This window comes from Triticum urartu, unplaced genomic scaffold (assembly GCF_003073215.2).
Source record: "Triticum urartu cultivar G1812 unplaced genomic scaffold, Tu2.1 TuUngrouped_contig_4831, whole genome shotgun sequence".
NCBI classification, from domain to species: domain Eukaryota; kingdom Viridiplantae; phylum Streptophyta; class Magnoliopsida; order Poales; family Poaceae; genus Triticum; species Triticum urartu.
In genome coordinates this window covers 2,864-23,943 of record NW_024115453.1, presented here as the reverse complement: position 1 = coordinate 23,943, position 21,080 = coordinate 2,864, and the positions used below count along the sequence as shown (strand labels likewise).

General features: G+C 44.6%; 1 protein-coding gene and 1 pseudogene across 2 annotated transcripts; one reads left to right on the top strand and one right to left on the bottom strand.

Moving 5' to 3' along the window:
* The first annotated feature begins 4,894 nt into the window (after nt 1-4,894).
* On the top strand, nt 4,895-7,330 carry LOC125528381 (annotated as a pseudogene).
* Nucleotides 7,331-10,656: 3,326 nt separating this feature from the next.
* LOC125528380 lies at nt 10,657-14,012 on the bottom strand. 2 transcript variants are annotated; one of them, XM_048692864.1, is made up of 5 exons: nt 13,591-14,012; nt 13,273-13,454; nt 12,153-12,476; nt 11,267-11,908; nt 10,657-11,161 (listed from the first exon to the last, which is right to left on the bottom strand). In XM_048692864.1, the coding sequence occupies exons 3-5, from the start codon at nt 12,420-12,422 to the stop codon at nt 10,865-10,867; spliced, it is 1,209 nt and encodes a 402-aa protein (XP_048548821.1). In that variant the 5' UTR covers nt 12,423-12,476; nt 13,273-13,454; nt 13,591-14,012; the 3' UTR covers nt 10,657-10,864. The 2 variants fall into 2 exon arrangements, with proteins under 2 accessions (XP_048548821.1, XP_048548820.1); XM_048692863.1 differs by having other exon boundaries at nt 12,153-12,480; nt 13,591-14,009.
* Between the last annotated feature and the right edge of the window lie 7,068 nt (nt 14,013-21,080).

Sequence of the window (21,080 nt, the reverse complement as noted above, 5' to 3'; positions counted from 1 at the left end):
CGGGATGAGGTGGCCGGCTCCCGGGCTGGCGAGCAGCACGACGTGCGGCGCCAGGCGCTCGGTGCATGCTGCTCCTGCGTTGGCCAACGACTCCATCGATCGGCCCGATTCCTTCCTTCCGAGCACACTGCACGGCTGCACCAGGGACTTCAGCGCGCTTGTACACAAGGTCGTATGTTAGCAGTACCTACCAAACTCAATGATATGATACGCGCTAAAGGCAATGCCATCACTGCTCATGAATAGGGTTATTGTACTGAATCATTAATTTCTGCTAGAAAATTAAGTTAGACGTTATACTGCCCACTATGTTGACACCCGAATGCATCACGTGTACTCTCGATGTCAGGGTGATGTAACACAGCTCATGTCTAAAGAGACCCAACCGACCGCGCGATACGTGGGACAGTTGGGGGGTACTTTTCAGACCTGAAACCCCGCATGTCCGGGAGGGACCCCGTCAGAGAGCGCGGCGGCTATGGGCTGCCCTAGGTCGATTAGCTCGCCCCTAAAGCCTTGGGATTCGCAGCTCTCAAACTCAAAAACAGCGAAGACCAAGAGAGAAAAACAAGGTAGAGATAAAACATAAATGAAAAAGCACTAGAATGATTTGTTCGATTGTCACCCCTAACATATATAAGAGGCGGCTAGACTTCCCGTACAAGTAAAAGATTCATCTAGGCTTTCCTTACAAGAAAAATTACACCAGTTCATGTCTTAAAAATTACGTCAATTCACATCTTAGAGTCATAGTTTTAGTTCAACTCAGATTTTGTCTGAATCTGGCCCAGATTTCCATATTGCTCCTTGCGCGGATCGTAGAATTTGCATATGTCCTCGGATTGAGACAGTCCAAACATCAATTTTGCGCGCCTCAACGAGGCCAACAATCGTATGTTGATCACTTTTCCAAATAAGGTCATCTTATATACTCTACGAGGTCATCTAGTCGAACTCAGTCCTGCGGCTGACTGAACTATCCGAGTCTTATAACGACTTTGCAGGCTGCATCCTATCTAAGATTATGATGACTCCAAAAACAAAGATGATCGTTTCGACGATACGCACAACTTCCGTGTTGAACACTTTTCCATTTAAGGCCATCTAGATAACTGCTTGGGCCCATCTTTAGCTTTTGATCGGATTGGCCGATAACACTCGGATTTGAATTTCTCCAGTCGGATATTAGGTTCTTTCACTCGGGTTGCACAACTAGATTTCTTCATTTCGACAACAACCTTTCACTTAAATGGCAAACTTTTCACTCGGCTGACAACTATTCAATCGTCCATCATCTTTTCATTCGGATTTCCCGATTGAAAACTCACTCAGATCTTGTTTTGCCTCCCCAGGTGAGACGATTTATATATCAAAATCAATCAGCTCGACAAAACAAACTTTTTTTGTGTTGAAGGTTTTTCGATTCAAGGTCGTCTTGAGTGCCGAATATATCAAAATCAATTAGCTCGATGAGATGAAGACAATTCATGTAAAACATTCCTTCACCCAAGGTCGTCTTGGAGGAGTAATCGGCCAAACAACACTCGGAATACAAAACCTTGATACTTTGAGCATCGTTTCGGCCCTTAAGATGAGGTCGGATGGTGATGACCTAAACATCAGTTGTTCCATTCGGCGATGCGAAATTTTCTTATGTTGAAAACCTTATCATTTTGGGACATCTTAATTACGTTTTATACCGTGTCAAAATTTGGTGTCAACATACTACGGCTCTAAATGCATCAATACTATGAATAAACTTTTTCCAGGAAACCTCAACTAATGCACTGAATTAGTTTACGAGGCAATGAATTGATTGGTTGTGGGCAACAAAGAATGAAAAAGAAGAGACCAATTACCCGAAATCACTATGTATCCTTTACAAAGGTTACTCACATCGTTTTTTGGTGGTGACAAGTGAGACACAAATCACGAAATGTATTACAACATTGCTTTTCACGCGTTGAGATCTTCGAAACAAGATCTCATCCTATTTTATTTGGATGATCTCTTTTTTCTCAAAAACACTAGGAAATTAAAAAAAATCAGAAATAGAAAAGAAACCAGAAAACCATAAAAAATGAAACCAAAAGCTGGAAAAAACAAAATAGCGAAAACGGAAAAAACTGAAAGCATAGTTTGTGCTTTTTCATTTTCAGAGAAGTATAGTTGTGCTCACGCGAAAGCACAACTATATTTTTTTTACTCTTCAGGAAGTATGGATGTGCTTCACGCAGAACCACAATTGTGCTCCGCCTTCACTAAGCACAGTTGTACTTCATTGTGAAAAAAATATCGTTGTTTTTCTTTCATGAAGCACACCATGTAAAAAACACAGTTGTGCTTCACAACAATGATTATTTTTTTCAACTTAAAAAAACAATATTTTTTCAAAAAAAAAACTAGGAAATACAATGCAAAATTCAAAAACCTGGAAAAAAAACCGCACACACAACATATAAAAAAACGTGCTCCCTCGGGTGCCCATCACGCGGCACGTAGCGGCGCTTCACGTGAAGTCTGATTTGGCTCCCCACGTCCACATGTATGGAGCATAGCACCGATCACTTTTCCTTCTCTGCAACTCACAACAATGTCATGTCGTCAATCAACTGGGAGATGATCATCGCGTCGACCTCTTTGGACGAGCTCTCGTGGTCAACGGCACCCATGCATCATTCACTCATAGGAGGAGGTACTTGATCCTCGCCGCCCATGCCGAGTAGTTCGTCTTTGTTAACGTCGGCGATGGGAGTTTGCCCGGTGTTGCTGTTATCGTGGTCGTCGTTGCGGCCACCGACATCATTATTGAGTAACTGGTCACCATGGCTTCAATCACTACAGCGTTATGTGGTCTCATCTTCTTCATTCCCTTGCTTTGATATCAATTGTTTTTTTAGAAAAGAGGCTGACGCCCGGCTTTAAATTAATGAAGCCCTTACAACAACCAACCAACGGTATAAAACAATACAGAAGAACAAAGCAAAGAAAGTGCCTCGGCAAGATACATGGGTGCCCAGAAGCAGCAACAAAGCTAAAAACAAGACATGAAACACTCGAGCCCTCATACATGCTCGAAAGACCAATGCTGCGAATGGAGCCGGCTCGCGAAGGAGATCAGCTGACAGAGGGGGTTATGACAATGCCATCATCTGGGCGCCCAACAGACTAGCGCCATCTTGTTCCATCGCCAGAAGGAGCCGCCAGCTCCTCGCCTCGGCTCGAGAGGCGCCGCACCGTCGGACGATGGAGTGTTCACCACCCTAGAACGTGGATGGGGACCAGGGCCAGGACACCAAAGGGAGGTCTTCTAGCACAATCACCTCGCTGAACCTAGCTCCGCATGAGAGCACCACCGTCAAGGCAAGGATCCGGCACACGACGAGCAGAAGCTGTTGTTCACAAAACTCCCCCAGCAACCAGCAACCTAGGACCCTGCTCACAAGACGGAGCCTCCAAGGAGGACACGGCGCCACAACGCCGCCACCGTCCGGTTTGGAACCACCCAGACCAATGGTTTTCACCAGAACCCATAGTGAATGGGGTCACCCACGATGACACCTCCAAGGAGGAAAACGGCACACAATAGTATCGATATCACCGGCACCGACATAGTCGAGCAGAGCTTTCACTCGGGACTCAACCCCCACCACCCAGATCCAACGGCCATGGCCGGCTAAAGAAAGTTGCACACAACGCCCGAAACAGGCCATGTGGCAACGAAGACCACACCCACATGATGGACGCCCCCAGAATGAGCCACCACACCGCCCACACGGCCAAGGCAACACACAAGCACCCGCACAGCGACACCCGCCAGAAAGGTGCCGCCGTGAGCCGCCGCTCCGGACACCAAGGGGGATCCATCCTCACCCAGCACACACATGGCGATGGACCACAAGCACGCAGCAGGCCACCCCTGCCGCCGCACCGGCGCAGCTCCGTCACCCACAGGACCCAAAGCCGTCACCTTTCACCCGTACGGAGACAAACCCTAGCTTTGGCCTCCTGGGCATCCCAGATAAGTAACCACACGGGCTACCAACAGGACAAGGGTCATGCCCACGGACTCCATCAGATCGGAGGCAGCCCGCCGGAGCTGGAGGGACCGGCAACGGGCGACGGTTCGGGACCAGGCCCGTCGATGAGGGTGAGCGGAATGAGCGACCGCACAGGGCCTCCAAAATCGAGGGGCCCCCATCGTAGAAAAAACCAGTATATAAAGATGCGTTTCATTGGCTCACTTGATCGCTAAAAAATTAGTACGTACAGGTACAGGAAAAAACAGTACGTACTGGCTCCCTGGAACGCTAGAGGCCCAAATCAGCCTACATCCCATTACCCCGATGGCCAGAGCGGAAGCCCTGGAGGTTCAGGAATGAGAAAAAGATACATATCGTTCAATTCGCGAGTCGCGATTGGCGATGCCCTAGCAATTGTGCCGGCGTAGTTCAATTGGCTCCGATCTGATTCGGGCCATCCGGCGATCCCATCGTCCATCTGCTGAATGTTGATCATCTACTCATCTGATTGTGCCGACGTAGTTCAGTTGCCGTGAAGACTGAAGACGCAACAGTCAACAGGGACGCCCGGTGTGTTTTAATCTTCAAGACCAAGATTATTTTTCCAACTTATTTTCTTGTATTCGAACGATCTACACATTTAGTCATCTAGTTGTTACTATTTTAAACTAATTACATTCTGTTTGATCACTTGTAATTTTGTTAGGTTTTGTTCTTGGATCTTCATCATGTGTACTAGAATTAGGAAGCATGATTCTGGTGCTTCAAAGCGTAAGAAGAAACAAAGACTAGATCGTGAGGCTCGATCTCAAACAGGTTCCCTCGATGGATATGTCGTGAGAGTACCCCGACTTGATTCGAAAAATCAAACTATGGATTTTAATGTAGATGATGGTCATGATGACAATGACACAGAGGTTGAGGCTCATGATGCAGAAATTGATGATGGTATTGCTGAAGAAGCGGGTGATGATAATGTTGCCGATGGGGGTGATCATGTTGATACTGCCAATGAAGGTGATAACGCTAATACCACCGGTGATGATAATATTGCTGATGACATCAAATATCCTTTTCCGTTTGATATATTTGATCCAAGAAATTGGGATGCACTTGATCCTAAAATTATAGATGTTTTGGTGCAAAAGGGCCCTAAAAGAGACTCATCTATTCAGCATGGTAAAAAGGACAAATTGTCTAGAAGGTTTTCTGCAGTATCATATACTAGAATTCTCTCAAATTGGGAAAAGTGTGACAGAGAATGGCTTGTGTACAGCAAAGATCTTGACAAGGTATTTTGTTTTTGCTGCAAATTATTAAGAAAAGGGCTCGTGCGAGGGCAGTTAGCAAATGAAGGTTTCAGTGACTGGGCTCATCTTGGTCATAGACTTAAAGAGCATGAAACTAGTAGAGAACATGTCACAAATATGACTACATGGTATGACTTGCGCCTTATGTTGGAGAAGAATCAAACAATTGACAAAGTTGCTCAGCGAGAACTTGAGAAGGAAAAGGAACATTGGAGAAAAGTTTTGCTTAGAATCCTCTTGATTGTTAAATTTCTTGCAGAACACAATATAGCATTCCGCGGTAGTAATAGTAAGTTGTACCAAGACAGCAATGGAAATTTCTTAGGACTTGTTCAAATGCTGGCTGAATTTGACCCAGTTATAAAAGAGCATGTTGACCGCATCACGAATGATAAAATTCGTGATCATTATCTTGGTCCCTCCATACAGAATGAGTTAATCAACTTGCTCGCTGCTGCAATCAAGTTGAAAATCATTGAGAAGGTAAAAGAAGCAAAGTACTTCTCAGTTATACTTGACTGTACTCCTGATGCAAGCCACGAAAAACAAATGTCTTTGATAATTAGGTATGTTGATGCATCTCCAGATTCTTTTTGCATTGAAGAATCCTTCTTAGGTTTTTTGGATGTGAATGATACCACCGGGCAAGGATTGTTTGATGTTTTACAGAAGGAATTGAAGAGTCTTGACCTTGATGTGGACAATGTGAGAGGTCAGGGATATGATAATGGGTCGAATATGAAAGGAAAAAAATAAAGGAGTACAAAACAAAGTGTTGGAAATAAACCGAAGAGCCTTTTATTCAGCTTGTGGTTGCCATAGTCTGAATTTGGCACTATGTGATATGGCAAAGTCTTGTCGTAAAGCAACGGATTTTTTTCGAGTTATCCAGCGTATCTGTACAATATTTGCTAATTCTACTAAGAGATGGCAAATTCTCAAAGATAACATACCAGGATTGACTCTCAAGTCATAATCATCTACTCGTTGGGAGAGTCGTGTTGATAGTGTTCAGGCTATAAGGTTTCAGCTACCGGAAATAAGGGAGGCCTTACTACAAGTGGCTGAAAGTGATAAAGATTCTTCGACACAAAGTGAAGCTCAATCATTGGCGGAGAATGAACTTGGTGGCTTTGATTTTTTAGTATCAATCATCATCTGGTATGAAATATTATCCGCTGTTAATTTGATTAGCAAAGAGTTACAGTCAAAGGATATGCTTATTGATATTGCAATTGAATCTGTAAAAGGCTTGCTTTCCTTTTTCAAAAAGTGTAGAAAAACCGGCTTTTCAAAAGCATTGGAAGTTGCCAAAAAAATTGCAGTGGAGATGGATATTCATCCAGAGTTCCGCACCAAGCGTAAAATCAAAAGGAAAAAACAATTTGATGAGGGTGAAGATGATGCATCTATCGACTCACAATCTGCAGAGGAGTCATTTAGGGTCAATTATTTTATACGTGTTGTTGATCAAGCTATAACTTCACTTACCATTAGATTTGAACAATATATGAGGGGTATGAAAAGATATTTGGTTTCTTGTTTACTTCAGATAGTCTGCGATCACTAGATGACAAGAGTTTGATGGCTGCTTGTGTTAATCTTGAAGATGCACTTAAGAGTGGAGAACATACAGATATTGATGGACTTGAATTGTGTTGTGAGCTAATTTTCATCCAGGATTTACTTCATAAATCAATGGGTCCTCTTGACATTCTGAATTATTTGAAGAAGCGCTCCACAATCTATCCTAATGCTGTTATTGCATACAGAATTTTGTTGACCATTCCTGTAACGGTTGCATCTGCTGAAAGGAGTTTTTCTAAACTCAAGTTGTTGAAGTCCTACTTGCGTTCTACTATGACACAAGAAAGACTTAATGGATTGGCGACAATAGCACTTGAAAATGATGTCTTGGAGAAGATAAAGTACGAAGATATGATTGAAGATTTTATTTCAAGAAATACCAGACGGATGCTTCTTTTTGGTAGAACATGAGGTTACTGGTTAGTTTATTGCTTTCCTATCCCTTTACCTTTCTAGCTTTAATATTTGATATATGCCTAAATAAGGTATGGATAAACTGATTTGAAATTATATAATAAAGTGAAAGTATGCTTTGCGAATGTTAGTTCTTTTGTTATGTGAATTGATTAAAATTTGGGCCACATTTTGGTTTTCGCCCGGGGCCCCGAATTTCTGAAGACGGGCATATGAGTCGCAGGAGCGACCCATGAGACGCGGGGAGTGGGGGGGGGGGGGGGGGGTGGATATTTGTTCTTTGGTACCAATTGTTGAAGCCAAATCTCTCAGGTATAGCTCTGTACTTTACACAACTCTATCAAGAACGGAGAAAAAAAAGGTGTTTGTTGTGTGTGCACACATGACGTTTTCCTCTTGTTAAAACAAATATGCTTACAACCTTGGAAGTACGTACCACACAGACACAGGCCAACCTCCCTGATTGATGTCACTCACGCTTTGCACCTCTGGTGAAAGTGAAACAGAACTCCTACTCGGGTACATCCACAAGGCAAATCACTCAATCACCATCTAACCTAGGTGCAAAGCCAGAATACATATGCAGATGCATAAATAGTAAGGGTTAAAACTAACACCCGTTGCCCACCGCTGCACCGGGGGCCCTGTCTCCGGCAGGATCATCGCGTGGCCCCTGTCTTCATGCGACGGGCCCATGAGCGTCGACGCCGGTTCACCGGCCGCGGCCGCCGCGAGCAGAAGCAGCAGCAGCAGCAGCAGCGAACCCCGCCACATGTCGTCTGTCGATCTTGTGCGGGCGCTTGCTCTCTCTGCCTTGTTCGGTTTTCACGGATACTGAAACAGAGTATTTTTTATGTCAGTTGAAGTAGATTTTAAAAACATACGTAGCAAGATTCTTCGCAATTTGAAACCATTCATTGCAATTGAAAGGTGCAACATTGGCCTTCTATACATTCAGATAAAAAACGAAAGCGTCAGAACACTGTTGTTCTTTCAAGGAGAACCCTCATTTGACTTGTCAAACATCATTTGTACTACAGGAGATGTGATGTTTGACAGCAGTCTTCACTGCGACCATATACATGATACTAGCAGGTTAAGATAGCTTTGCAGCAGCAGAAAATGGCACTAGGTAAGTATGGTACTCGAACACCAAGCGATCGGATATGCTCTATGCATTTGTTCAGTTGGCAACCACACACACAAATACATATACGGTATGTGCTAACAGTTTAACCTTAGATGAGAAATGTCTTTGCAGTAACATGATATATATAGTGCTATTAACCCGATCGCGTTACTATGTGCAGCACACTTGGCCATATAAGCGCAAACTCTGGTACCTAGGATGTACTACCACTGTACTCATGCTGAAACCTGAAAAGAAAACAATAGTGTTCTTGTGTCTCTGTGCATGTATACACTGACACAACCGCATCACACACCACTAATGGTAAAATTTCAGTCCTGTATAATAGAACTAATGCTCACTTCATATATGTACATGTAGCTTAAATCCGAAACAGTTAAAAGTATCTGTCGCTCTCTCTGCATCCTGCTGGAAATTACATAGCTGCACTGGCTCTTAACTAAAACTGTTTTTAAAACTCATATCACTTCCAGCAACCAAGAAACACAGAAGCACAAGACTCAAATCTTTTTCTCACCAGGAAAGGGTGAGCGCGAGCAGCTTGGCCTTCTAAACGACGTGGATGCCCCACCCGGCCGGCTGCGAGATCCGGCGGGTAGAGGGGACGCACGGCCACTGAACCGGTGCGAGGCGAGTGTCGGTGAGATGGGCATGGAGAGAACGGGGATGATTTGGGAAGGAGATTTATAGGGGGTCGAGCGGAGAGTGGGAGACTCGGAATTCGGTGGTCTGGTCTCCATTGTCTGCAAGCAAGCCGTGACCGAGTGACGTCGCGTTCCGCCGCCCACTCTGGAACAGAGCGAGCGAGAAACAGGCGACATGGGAGAAGAGATGTCAACTATCGGTGTCGGCTTGCATTTCAGTTAGGGTAGGGAATAAGCTTTCAAGCACGCGTCGACGGACTCCTCCCTCTGGCGGCCGGGGATCGACGAGATTGGGTTTGCTATCCATATGACGCGGCCGCTCACATCCTTTCCGCACTTTCCTCCCACGCATTGGGATGTGTTCTGGAAGATAAGCTTGCTTGAAATTGAAGAGAAGCGGAAAAGAAAACGGAAGCTAGAAGACGTCAGAAGACTAGGGCCTTTTCAGTCCGTTCCGTTCCGTTGGCCTTGGTTCATGGATGGAGGCTGTCAAGCTTCAATTTAGTCATCTAGCCACACAAAAAAAAGGTACTCACTTGCTCTCGTCTTCATCATAAACAAAGGAGACGCGCGCGCATGGACGGAGTAATACATTTTCTTGCGTCGCAGTCATGAGTGTCATTTTGTGTGTTTTATCGAAAAGGGTTTTCCCCCGCTTTTGTATACAAAGCAACCAACCGAGACAGCCAACGATTGATGCTGGGGCGGAAGCAGCACGGTCACGCCCAAAAGAAAAGAAAGAGAAAATACAAGAGAAACAAATGCCGACAACGGTGGATTGACAAAAAACGAAGAAGCCTCGTGGCCGCTGCATCCACCGGAAATCGCCCACCCTCCGAAGCACCGGTACCAATCAACACCTTCAAAAAGGGAGGCGACGATGACGATATTGCTGCCAAGGATTTCCCCCGGGTTTAACGCCGCTGGCATACGGGTTTAACTGAGCTGACCATCATAACCAAACAGTCTTCCTATTTTACACCTAGCTGGTTTCAGTTTTTCACATGAGCGGTGAATCCTTTTGGTGCCTTGTGAACGTGTAGCAACATGTCACGCATGTGGAGTAGGATGACATATTGTCAGTTATAACCGTAACTGATTTCTTTTTAGCAGAGTTATAACCGTAACTGATGAAAGTGAAAAATGGAACACCAACACGGTTGGGCCTGAAGCAAAGTACGTAGCTGGCAACCAAAGAAGGGGTTTCTACTGGCTGACGTGTGCGTGGGTAGTTAGGAGGACGAGATCCTCTAACGTAGCAGCAACTACTGCAGAGGGACGTCGATGTCTAGCGCCCGTAGATGCCTCATCCGATGGCATGCAGTTCAAAAAAAAAAAAGAGGATCTCGTTCCGTTAGGAGTGGGGCCCGGATTGCAGTGTGAGTTGCTGCGGTGTGTTGGTCATAACAATTTGGAAATGGTAGTGCCTATCCCAGCAAGAAAACGCCCACAAAAATTAACAGTCCATCGAAAACTAGCTAGCAATAGCGATCCACCAGGAGAAGAGAAAATCACCACATCGAAGATCAGAGCAGCGAAGCGCGCTTATGCATCTATTTACATATATAGACAGTGCGATCTACTACAGATAGGACCCCTGCAAGCTTACAGGAGAACTATACAAAAACTATACAAAAATATGTCCCAAGAAAAAGAAAAAAAAAACAGATTCAGATCCACTGAACTACTCCACGGGGCTACCGTCTAGCCGTGGTTTATGTGCAGAACCTAATTTAATCACGACCAAATCCACATGGCATAGTAGGCAAGGATGGCGTTCTTCAGCCGCCAAAGCATCATGAGGAAGAACTGCATCTGGGCGTAGCAGATGGCCAAATTCAGAGCCATGCCCAAGAGCTGACCTGCTGAGTGGACCTTCTTGCCAGGAAAGGTGCAGAACATGGAGCCCCATGACCAGCTGAGGCCGCAGGAGACGGCGCAGGTGAGCAAGAACATGGCAGCGGTGTACCCTCCCGGCATCCGGCTTGCGCCGCCAAACCCGATGTGGAACTCGACGATCAACGGAATCGCCATCTTGCAACAGAAAATGACAGTAATGGTTCATGTCAGCAGTTTGCGATGGATATATGTTAACTGGACCAGCATAAGAGTTTGGACCTCTTGGTTAGTTATAGTTACCTGGCAAAACACCATTAGGACAACGCTGACGGTTAACGTTGCCGCGCGACCGTGGTGTTTTGTCGTGAAGGCGGATCCAAGAATGCCGCATGAGTTCACCAGAATTATCACCACCTTGCTGAAAACTGCAGCTTTGCTCCTGGAGCTTGTTGTCTGAATCAGCATTGGCAGGAGTGAAGTGGTAGTGTTCACTCTGTTCATCTGCAAAAATATCTGCAGAGTCACCAGTGCTCCAACATAAGTCAGATAATGTCCATTTTTTGCCACGATGCTCCAAAGTGCGCTGAAATCATAGTTCTTTTGTATGTTCCATCCCTTGAAGCTGACCACCTTTGGCGCCGCATGCGCCTTAAAAATGGCGGTGCTACAAATACAATGAAGCAGCAAACGGACGTAATCGTACTTGCTACCAAGCAAACTTGGAAGGACGGACTGCTGACTGCACGACTTGTTACTCTCAATGATCGAATCACCCTGAAGGTTAGTTTCAATGCCGCGGATGACTTGCCGGTTATTGTTATGACTCTGAATGGTAATGTAACTACAGAGCCTTGCCATCAGAACACCAATGCCGACAAACAAAGGCAGGGATCTACACTGCCAACAGGATCGCAACATCATGGTGGACTGAACAGGTGCCCCCTGCCACATTGAGGAGTGAGAACCCTGATTTAGGTGAGATAAACAAAAAAATATACATGTAATGCTCATTTAAAGGAAAAGGAAACAAATGTTTGGATCTTGAAACTTTGCAACAATCGAAGGTTGCGTGCATCAATCGATGAAGAGGCCGGGGGTTCTTCCCCCGTTTCCCTTTTTTTCTTAAAGGAGTGGTGAGGTTCTCATAGAACACTAAAGAAGTCTTGATGCATATTGAGCTACTAACCTGGGAATGGGAGACGGCGCCTTTTTGCAGTATCCATCTGTCCAGCAGAGCTCTGTAGCGGATGATAATGGTCAAAATTGCGCTTCCAGTAAGGAGGACAGAGCGTTTCAACAAGACAGGCAGGTGCCCCATTTTGGGAGCGATGTAGCAGCCCAGCCTCGCATTCTCTGTTGACATGTCAAATATATGTGCAAAATCGCTGTACAAGGAATGCATCTCCTGCTTCTCCATGGCGGCGTTAGGGATGAACGGCGGCCAATATGACTGCATGCTGACCACGCCTACTTTGGCTATTTGTATTTCCAAATATACAAACTGTTGGACCTGCCTTTTGAAAAAAAAGGCAAACAAATTCAGATAAATGATATATATAAATCCTTTAATTTAACTAATTTAAGTTAACAAACTAGTCCAGATGAAGTGAATTTCTAATTTGATCCCTAATAAAATGCCACTGGGGTGTTTTTGTCCCCAAAAAGGGAAGGAAAAACTAGTGGCTGAGCTGCATCGACGAGTACAACGCTTGTCTCCTAAACATCGATGCGGAGTCATAAGAACCACATGCACATGCTTCTTTTTGTTTTTGCGGGGTACACATGCACATGGTTGCAGTCCAGAGTCCGAACAACTCTTTCTTCTAGGACCACCCTCGCGATCTGGAGACGAGCTTGCGTTCGCGAAAGCGATGTATCTCTCCGTTCAACAATTGTGCGCGAGGCGAAAACGACGTGCGGAGAAAATGCGTATTGACCGCCTATCCTACTCCTATCCCCACAGATCGACATGAGTCAGCGACTAGTTTTCAGAAACTGAAAAACATGTGCACCATCATGATATATACTACGAGTACTATATAAAGTAACAATATTAAGTATTGCGACTCATATTTCATGATTTTTACAAGGGTTATTCGTTTGTTTTTTCTAACACGAATTTCTGTAGTGAAAGAAATAATTTGTGGCACGAGCTCCTTCGAGATTGCTACAAAGGCAGGGATATCTATCAGCATATGGAACCGCAAAAAGACTAGTACGCCGCACTTGCATTCAAGACCATGACATCACGGACAAAGCCAGGAAAAAGATAAAGGCGAAGAGAGAAAAAAATACATTCTTCTCACCTGCTGCAGCGGGAGTGTTCCAGAGGCTACCGCCACCTACAAGCAACAGCGGCGAAGCAGCCCGCCCACTCGCGTCCCTGTCGCCACCCCCAACGCACGGACGCGGGCGCGGAAGACGGCCCCTCACGCCGGCGGCGAGCTTCCCCTCTGGTCCGGAGGGCGGCGAGCTCCGCAGCAAGAAACTGCGAGCTCGACCGGCAAAAGCGAGGCAGAGGACAGCTATCAGCAGGAGCGGAGCGGGGGCACATATGTATAGCAGCCGCAGCCGCGGCCGCGTCGCTGTAGGTAGTGCGGAACGAGGAGGAAAGAAATAATCACCTGCGCCGCGCGTCCCTCTCGCCGGACCTCGGGGTCGGAGCCGGAGATGATCGCGAGAACAAGGGGGGTGGAGAATGGGCGGAGGCGGGGAGGGGGGCGGAAGTGGACAGCGAGCGAGAGAGACCGGGGAGGGAGCAGCGTGGTTATCTCGCCCGCACCAGATGGCTCTGCAGCTGGTCACTGGGAGGGGTTGGAGTGCGCTGGTTTTCCTCCCTAGTGGGGTGGGGGCATCGGGTACTCTGCTGACCGCTGGCGTGATGTGGGGCGGGGGCGGGCAGATCTCGATGGGGGCGCCTCCCGGAAAGCGAGCGTGCCGGCTGGAGGCCACGGCGCCTGTGGAACGGACTTCTGTTGGCAGCGGGGGTACGTGTGGGTTTGCATGGGTGCGTGGCAGCGGTGGGAGGAGGGGCGGGGGAGATGCGTCCGGGCAATGGCAATGGCGACCGTCCGTCCGGGGCTTTGGGAGTTGGGCACCTGGCGTGCGCGATGGGCGTGAGGCGTGCCAGAGCCGTGGAGGGGTCAATCATGGCTGGACTGGATTCTAATGGGTATTGTATTTCGTGGTCGTTGATTATTACACTTTTATTGTACAGTGCAAACTATTCCTGGTACAACCAATGATTATTTGCCATCTAAATATTAGATATGTGTATCTATGTGCAAGCTAAGGCCACCCATTTGGTTATTTTTTTCATGCATACGCCAAAAGCATACCTTTTCATTATTGATAGAAGAAAAAAGAGTACGGAGGATACAACGCTTGACACAAACATGAATGCGAAAAGGCATGATGTCCGAAGCAGAGAGAAAAAGGATGCTCCGCCCAAACAAATGATACAACACAACTAAACCTGCTAAGCCCCAAACAAGAGAGGCAAGTGGAACCAACAAGACGTTCAACATCACCGGTTTCATCCACGGGAACGCCGCGAGTGAGCAAGACGGCGCCTCATGTAGGAGAACGATGATGTGACATCGTCGCCATCTGATCCGAATAACCGGGCCTAGGGTTCCCCTGAGCTTAAAGAGGGGCGAAAATAAAGACCTTGTCCGCGCCACCAAAAAGGGAAAGGACGCCCGCGAGCGTTGCCGAGCATCGGCAATCCAAGCAGGGATTTTCCCTGGCCTAAGTATGAGTAATCCCTTAGCCACCGTAACGGGAACCAGCTATGAAGAATTAAAGTTGTTGATCAGAACCGCCACCGCAGGAGAGGGTGGGGCTACATCTGCTACCGGAAGGTGGCATCGGGTACCTGGCCTAAGTATGAGTAATCCCTTAGCCACCGTAACGGGAACCAGCTATGAAGAATTAAAGTTGTTGATCAGACCCGCCACCGCAGGAGAGGGTGGGGCTACATCTGCTACCGGAAGGTGGCATCGGGTACCGCCGTACATACAAGCATTGGATCTGGTGCAAGGTGATGCATGGAGGAGGGCATCATTTCGGAGGAGGCAAGTCATGGAGAGTCGGAGCAGGGGAAGGCCGGGGACCGGTGACACCGACGACCAAGGAGCTAGAGAGGGCGTAGCTCCAAGCCGTCGGGGCCAGAGCCGCCAGGATGCTGCTAGGCGATGACGCTGGAAAGGATGAAGCTATTGGATAGTTGGGACTGGAGACGCATCGGTATAGATGTCAGCAAACCATGGACGCTGGAGGATGCACGTCCAAGGTCACTAGGGGCAAGACCAACACCCGCAAAGGGCTCGCTGCGAGGCCACACACACCCACCACACCACCAGGCTATCACACACAAACCACCCTTAGAATTTAATCCCCAAAAAAAATCCAAAACATATTTTTTGGAGAATAATTTTTTTAATATACCTTCACCGCTAAAATTTTATCCACCAATTTTCTGTTGGTAATTCATCAAAACGTTTATGCACACAACTCAAACAAATGAAGCACCTTTTAAAAAAACATAAATAATTGAAATGCAGTATATCATAATTCAGTTATCAAGAATAGAAATACACCACATCATAATTCAACTACGAGCATAAGTTAACTTAATCAAAATCCAACAAACAACTAGTACATAGCCATAATTCTTGCACAAAGGCACCGAATGAAAAAGTTCATTCAGAAAAATCACCAAATATGGGTGGTCCAAAAGCCATCATAGTTTAGAAGGGGTCATGTAATTGCATCATCACCGCTGGAACCACCATTGTCCTCGCCACCACCAAACTTAGCCAAGATGTCCACACGAGTTAACTCTCAATATTGTCTTGCCTTCTCATGCGTGTTGCTAGAATTCATGAACATGATAGCACATTATTCGTCCTTCGATGCAAGTCTTTGCTCCTCAATCTCAATCTTCTTAATTTTTTTCCTCGGCCTCCAATGCATGCCTTTGCACCTCAAATTCAAGTCTTTTTTATTCCGCTCACACCTTTATCTCCTCGACCATTGCCTTTGCCTTCCACTTATACTCCTCCATCATATTCATCTGTAGAATTGAATCATCTTTCCTCCTTCCGGTTGGCCGGAAATGCACTCTTTACCTCCAACATCACAATAAGATCTTCCTTGTATGCTCCGACACCGCCATTCTTATTGCCTAGCTTTGCACTCTTTATCCATCAAGACGGACTTGATGAGTGGATGGATTGTCTACCAAGTCATCATCAACAACAACGGTGTTAAGTCTTTGCCTCTCAGATGGTGTTCCATAGTTTCTTCTTATCCACTTCTCATTTCCAAGAAGAACCTTGTAGTAATGCAAGATGAAGCATTCAAAGTTGTTTCTTGTGTTCCTTTGCTTATACAGATCTTGAATGGCAGGCTCATACTCGTTCTTGGGCACTCCACTTAGCGATGCTAGGTTGACTTGATCAACACATCCGGACCACCGGTTGAATTGGTCTTGAATCACACTCCAACGATGAGTGAAAGAATAGATTTTACGGTTCGAGCATACCTCCACATGGCTAGCATGGTACTCCTCGATCCTTCTCCAAATTGTGTCCTTTATTTGATAGACCCTGCTCATGGCATTGATGAGTGTTATTTTTACGCTCATCAAACCTGAGTTTAAACTGAGATATTACATAAAAACCGAGATATTTGCTCCGATATTGCTGCTAATGACTAATGAATATAAAGGATTGCAAATATCCTATCTTTATTTTGTTTCCATCAAGAATGGGCTATTTATGGACCAAATCAAGCCAATACATGGAAATGAGTAAAGAGGAGATAAAGAAAATCAAGTGGGAGGCGCACAGGAAGAGGTAGAGGAAAACATGCGTTCCATACGACCGCACGTGGTCGTATGCGCGGTCAGATGGCCTACCACGGGCGCCCTCTGACCTGCCACTACAAATACCGTGAAGGGGCCAATGCTAGAAACAACACATAACATCACCGAGACCTCCATCTTCATCATCCACATCAAACCCTGGCCGCAGTCATTTCCCATCTACATCGCCATATCCACCACCATATAACATTCATCCAACTAGCCATACTTTGTAATCGTGTATCACATCAGACATCTATTGTAAGACATATTATCAATCAATCAATCTTCATGATGTGTTCTTCAATGATTTCTCCGTGTGATCAGATCTCCATCTGTGAGTAGTTCGGTAAGGTCACGAGTTGAGGCATAGCCCTACACCCCGATGTATGCGTAACATAAAATTGCTTCGTAGTTGTCTCTTGTCTTGTCTGCATTTTTCGTCCCTGCAGGTAACCAGGATCATGGAGAGCGAGCCATAGCGAGGCTAAGAGCAAGGAGACCGTGATGCGTTATCCTAAACAACGGTGACAGAAAGGTTTAGTATGGTAACACGGATCCTAGCCTTTGGGATAAAAGATTGGTAATCATTAAACGTCCAATGCTTCTGTTGTTGGTTGTTGTTGTTGTTCAGATTATTCAATGGGCTTTGAGGTTGTTTGACAAAAAAATGTAGAAGCTCTCGACATGTACATGAGGCCAATACACACACATCTACCGCACCCACACGCACCATGGGGCGACACGCATGCATGCACACACGAACGATATATCATGCTTATAGCGAGTATAACATTTATCTCGCCTGAATGCTCCCACATATAGGGTCAGCCTATTAACTTAGGTGCTCGTTCGTTAGCTTTGTTTGATCGCTCGCTTTCACGTATTGGTTATGTTAATGTTTTTCCGTTATTTTTCTTTTTTTCTTTCCTTTTCTTTTTTCTTTCGGATTCCTTTGCTTTCTTTCTCGGTTTACTGGTTTTTCCTTTGTTTTGTTCGTTTCTTTCACTATTTTCTTTGTTTTTTTTTCATGATTTTACTATTTTTCTGATATTTCATTGTTTTTTTGTTTCTCTCACGTTTTCACTGCGTTTTTTGGCTCTTCATTTTGCATTGGTTTTTTTTTTACCAAAATTGCTTTCGGGCTTGTTCATCACATGTTAACCGTGTTTTCAGTACAAATTCAACATTTTCTGTATTCATCAGAAATATTGTACATGTTTAACATTTTTAAATACATGATTAATATTTTTTGATGTCTAATTTTTTCCATACACTATATATATATATATGTGTATATATATTATATCTAATAAAGTTTAATAATATATGAACAGTTTTAAAATACAATATGAACATTGTTTAATACATGATCAACAATTTTTACATATACATATAACATTTTTTCAAATGTTTGGTTAACATTTTTCAAATACAAGATTAATATTTTTCGAATACATGGCCAACATCTTTCTATACACATTTGTTTTTCAAATGCTTGGCTAATATTTTTTAAATACATGCTCAACATTTTTTCAATGCACATTTAACATTTTTTAAATGCTTGATTAACATTTTCAAATACTTGTTTGAATTTTCTAAAATTCTTGATTAACATTTTTTAAATACGTGATCAATTTTTTCATACACAATGTATATTTTATGTATACATTTTTCATATACATGAGAAACATTTTCTCTATACACATATTACATTTTTCAAATGCTTCGTTAACATTTTTTTCAAATGTTGTATGTATTGTATTTTATAAGATATTTATTTAGAATATTATAAAGTTCCTAAAATTAAAAGAAATAAAAAATGAAAATGAAAATGTAAAGGACGCGGAAAAGCAAGGTTGTGGTCTCCCGGGCCGGCCCACATTGCCCTGCCCTTCATGCGAGGCTTCCGTAGGTTTCGTCTTAAGCGAGACATAGGGGCTCCCTGCATGCACATGCACGCTCTACCACAAGCCTGCATCAAAGCAGTTGCACGTTGTTTTTGGGAGGATAGATGCGGCTAATGATTGTACCAGCATATAATCTAAATTAGAATACTCATATTTTTCAAATGAAATGTACAAATTGTACTCTCTTTTTTACCCCAAATGTATAGAAATCTTCGTGAATTTTTAAGACTATTCAGGAGTTCTAAAAAATTGGGATTTTTTAAAATGTGAATTTAAAAGTGTTCACAAGTTTGAGAAATATGTTCATTGACTTGGAAATTGTCGTTAATTAAAATACAGTAGTAGCCATCAGCTAAAAAATGTCTTGCAGTTGACACCTTGGAAACATGTGGTTGCGACCCCATTGAGAATCTACAGTTGCGACCCCTTTTAAACATGTAGGTGCGATATCCATTTGAAATCTTGTAGGTGCGAATGTTGAAAAAAATGCAGTTGCGACCCCATTTGAAAACTTGTGGTTGCGATCCCATTTGAAAATTGTGGTTGTGTCCTCCCTTGAAAATATGTAGTTGTGACTCCATTTAAAAAAAAGTGACAGTTGCAGTCCCTTTGCGTCCATGTAGTTGCAACCAAGTTACAATAGCGACAGTGCATGTCTAATGACGGGAATACAAGTTGAGCCGAACCAGTTGTGGTCTCTTTGCATACGTGTAGTTGCAGTCAATTTAGAACACTTGCAGTTGCATATCTAGTGCTCAACATGCAACGGAACTCGACAATCCCTTCCAGACACCAGTTGTAGTCACTTTATGCCCCGTGCAGTGGCAGTTGGATTACAACGCTTGCATGTCTAGTGATGGGCATCCAACTGATTGCCAGCCCCCTCCCTATCCCAGTTACAGTCGCTTTGTGCCCATGCAATTGATATCGGGTTACAACGCTTGGAGTGGCATGTCTAGTGGTGGACATGCCATTACCACCCTAATTGTAGTCGCATTGTGACTGTGTAGTTGCAGTCGGCCGGGTTACAATGCCTACAGTTGCATGTCTGTGGTGGACATGCAACTGGTCCAACAACCCTTCTAGTCCCTAGTTGAAGTCACATTGTAGCTATACAAGTTGTGATTGTTACAACATTTACAGTTGTGTGTCTAGTGGTGGGCTTGCAACTAGCAGATAACCCCCTCCAGCCCTAGTCACAGTCACATCGTAGTTAATGCAATTACAATCAGGTTACAACATCTTTAGTTGCATGTCTAGTGTTGGACATGCAACTGTCGAACAACCCCCTCTAGTCCCCAGTTGAGGTTGTAGTGGCCATACAAGTTGCGGATGCGTTACAACACTTACATTTTCGTGTCTAGTGGTGAACATGCAACAGGCCCAACAATCCCCTATGCCCCAGTTGCAGTCCCATTGTGGTACATACAGTTGCAGTCTACAACGCTTCCAGTTACGTGTCTAATGGTAGACATGCAACTCCACAACAACCCGACTTGAAAACTTGCAGTTGCCCCAGTTAAGAACTTGCAGTTGTAAATTCCCTTTATAAACATGTTGTTACGACCCAAATTCGAAACTAGTTCGGTATGTAACAAAACTAAATCTCATCTAAATAAGAATTATATATCCTTAGACGACACAAAAAAGTCCCTGAGTCCAAAGTGTTTCCCGTGAGTTGATGGAGCCAATTGAGCTATAGGTAAATGATTGTGATGTGTCTGCAATGATTAATTTGTAGGAGCCAAGCCTCCTCCCTCCAAAAGCCTAGGGTTTCTCCGACTCCCACCGACGTCGGTGCCGATCCGCCTCGTCTTCGGTGGCCTTAGGGCCATGATAGCGTGGTGGATCCCGGCCCTTGCCGGCGGGAGGGCTCCGTTTTTAGATGTTCCTTCAAGTTTTATGAGAGTTTGTGTCATGCTCGGGATTACGAGACGACGACGGCTCCTTCTAGTGCTTGTAGTTGTCGCTAGGTGGTCTACGGACCTGCATGTATTTTTTTACTTCCGATGGTCTTTGTGCTACCTTGATAGTTGATGAATAAATTGAAAGTTTTTCTCGAAAAAATAAATAAAAAAAAACAAAAGTAAAATAAATCGCCGTTGTCAAAAAGGAAATGAGAGAGGATGGGAGGAAGCAACAACTAAAACAGCTCGTCCTGCAGACAAAACAAAGACATACTCTCTCTTTTTTTTGCGAGGAAAAAAAATTCCAGTCTAACATGGCAACATCCAAGCGACAAACAAATTGTAGATAAACAGGCAGCCTGAGTCGCTGGACAAGCCTATGACAACAAACAAGCAGATTTAAAAAAAAACACGAAGGCATTGTAACC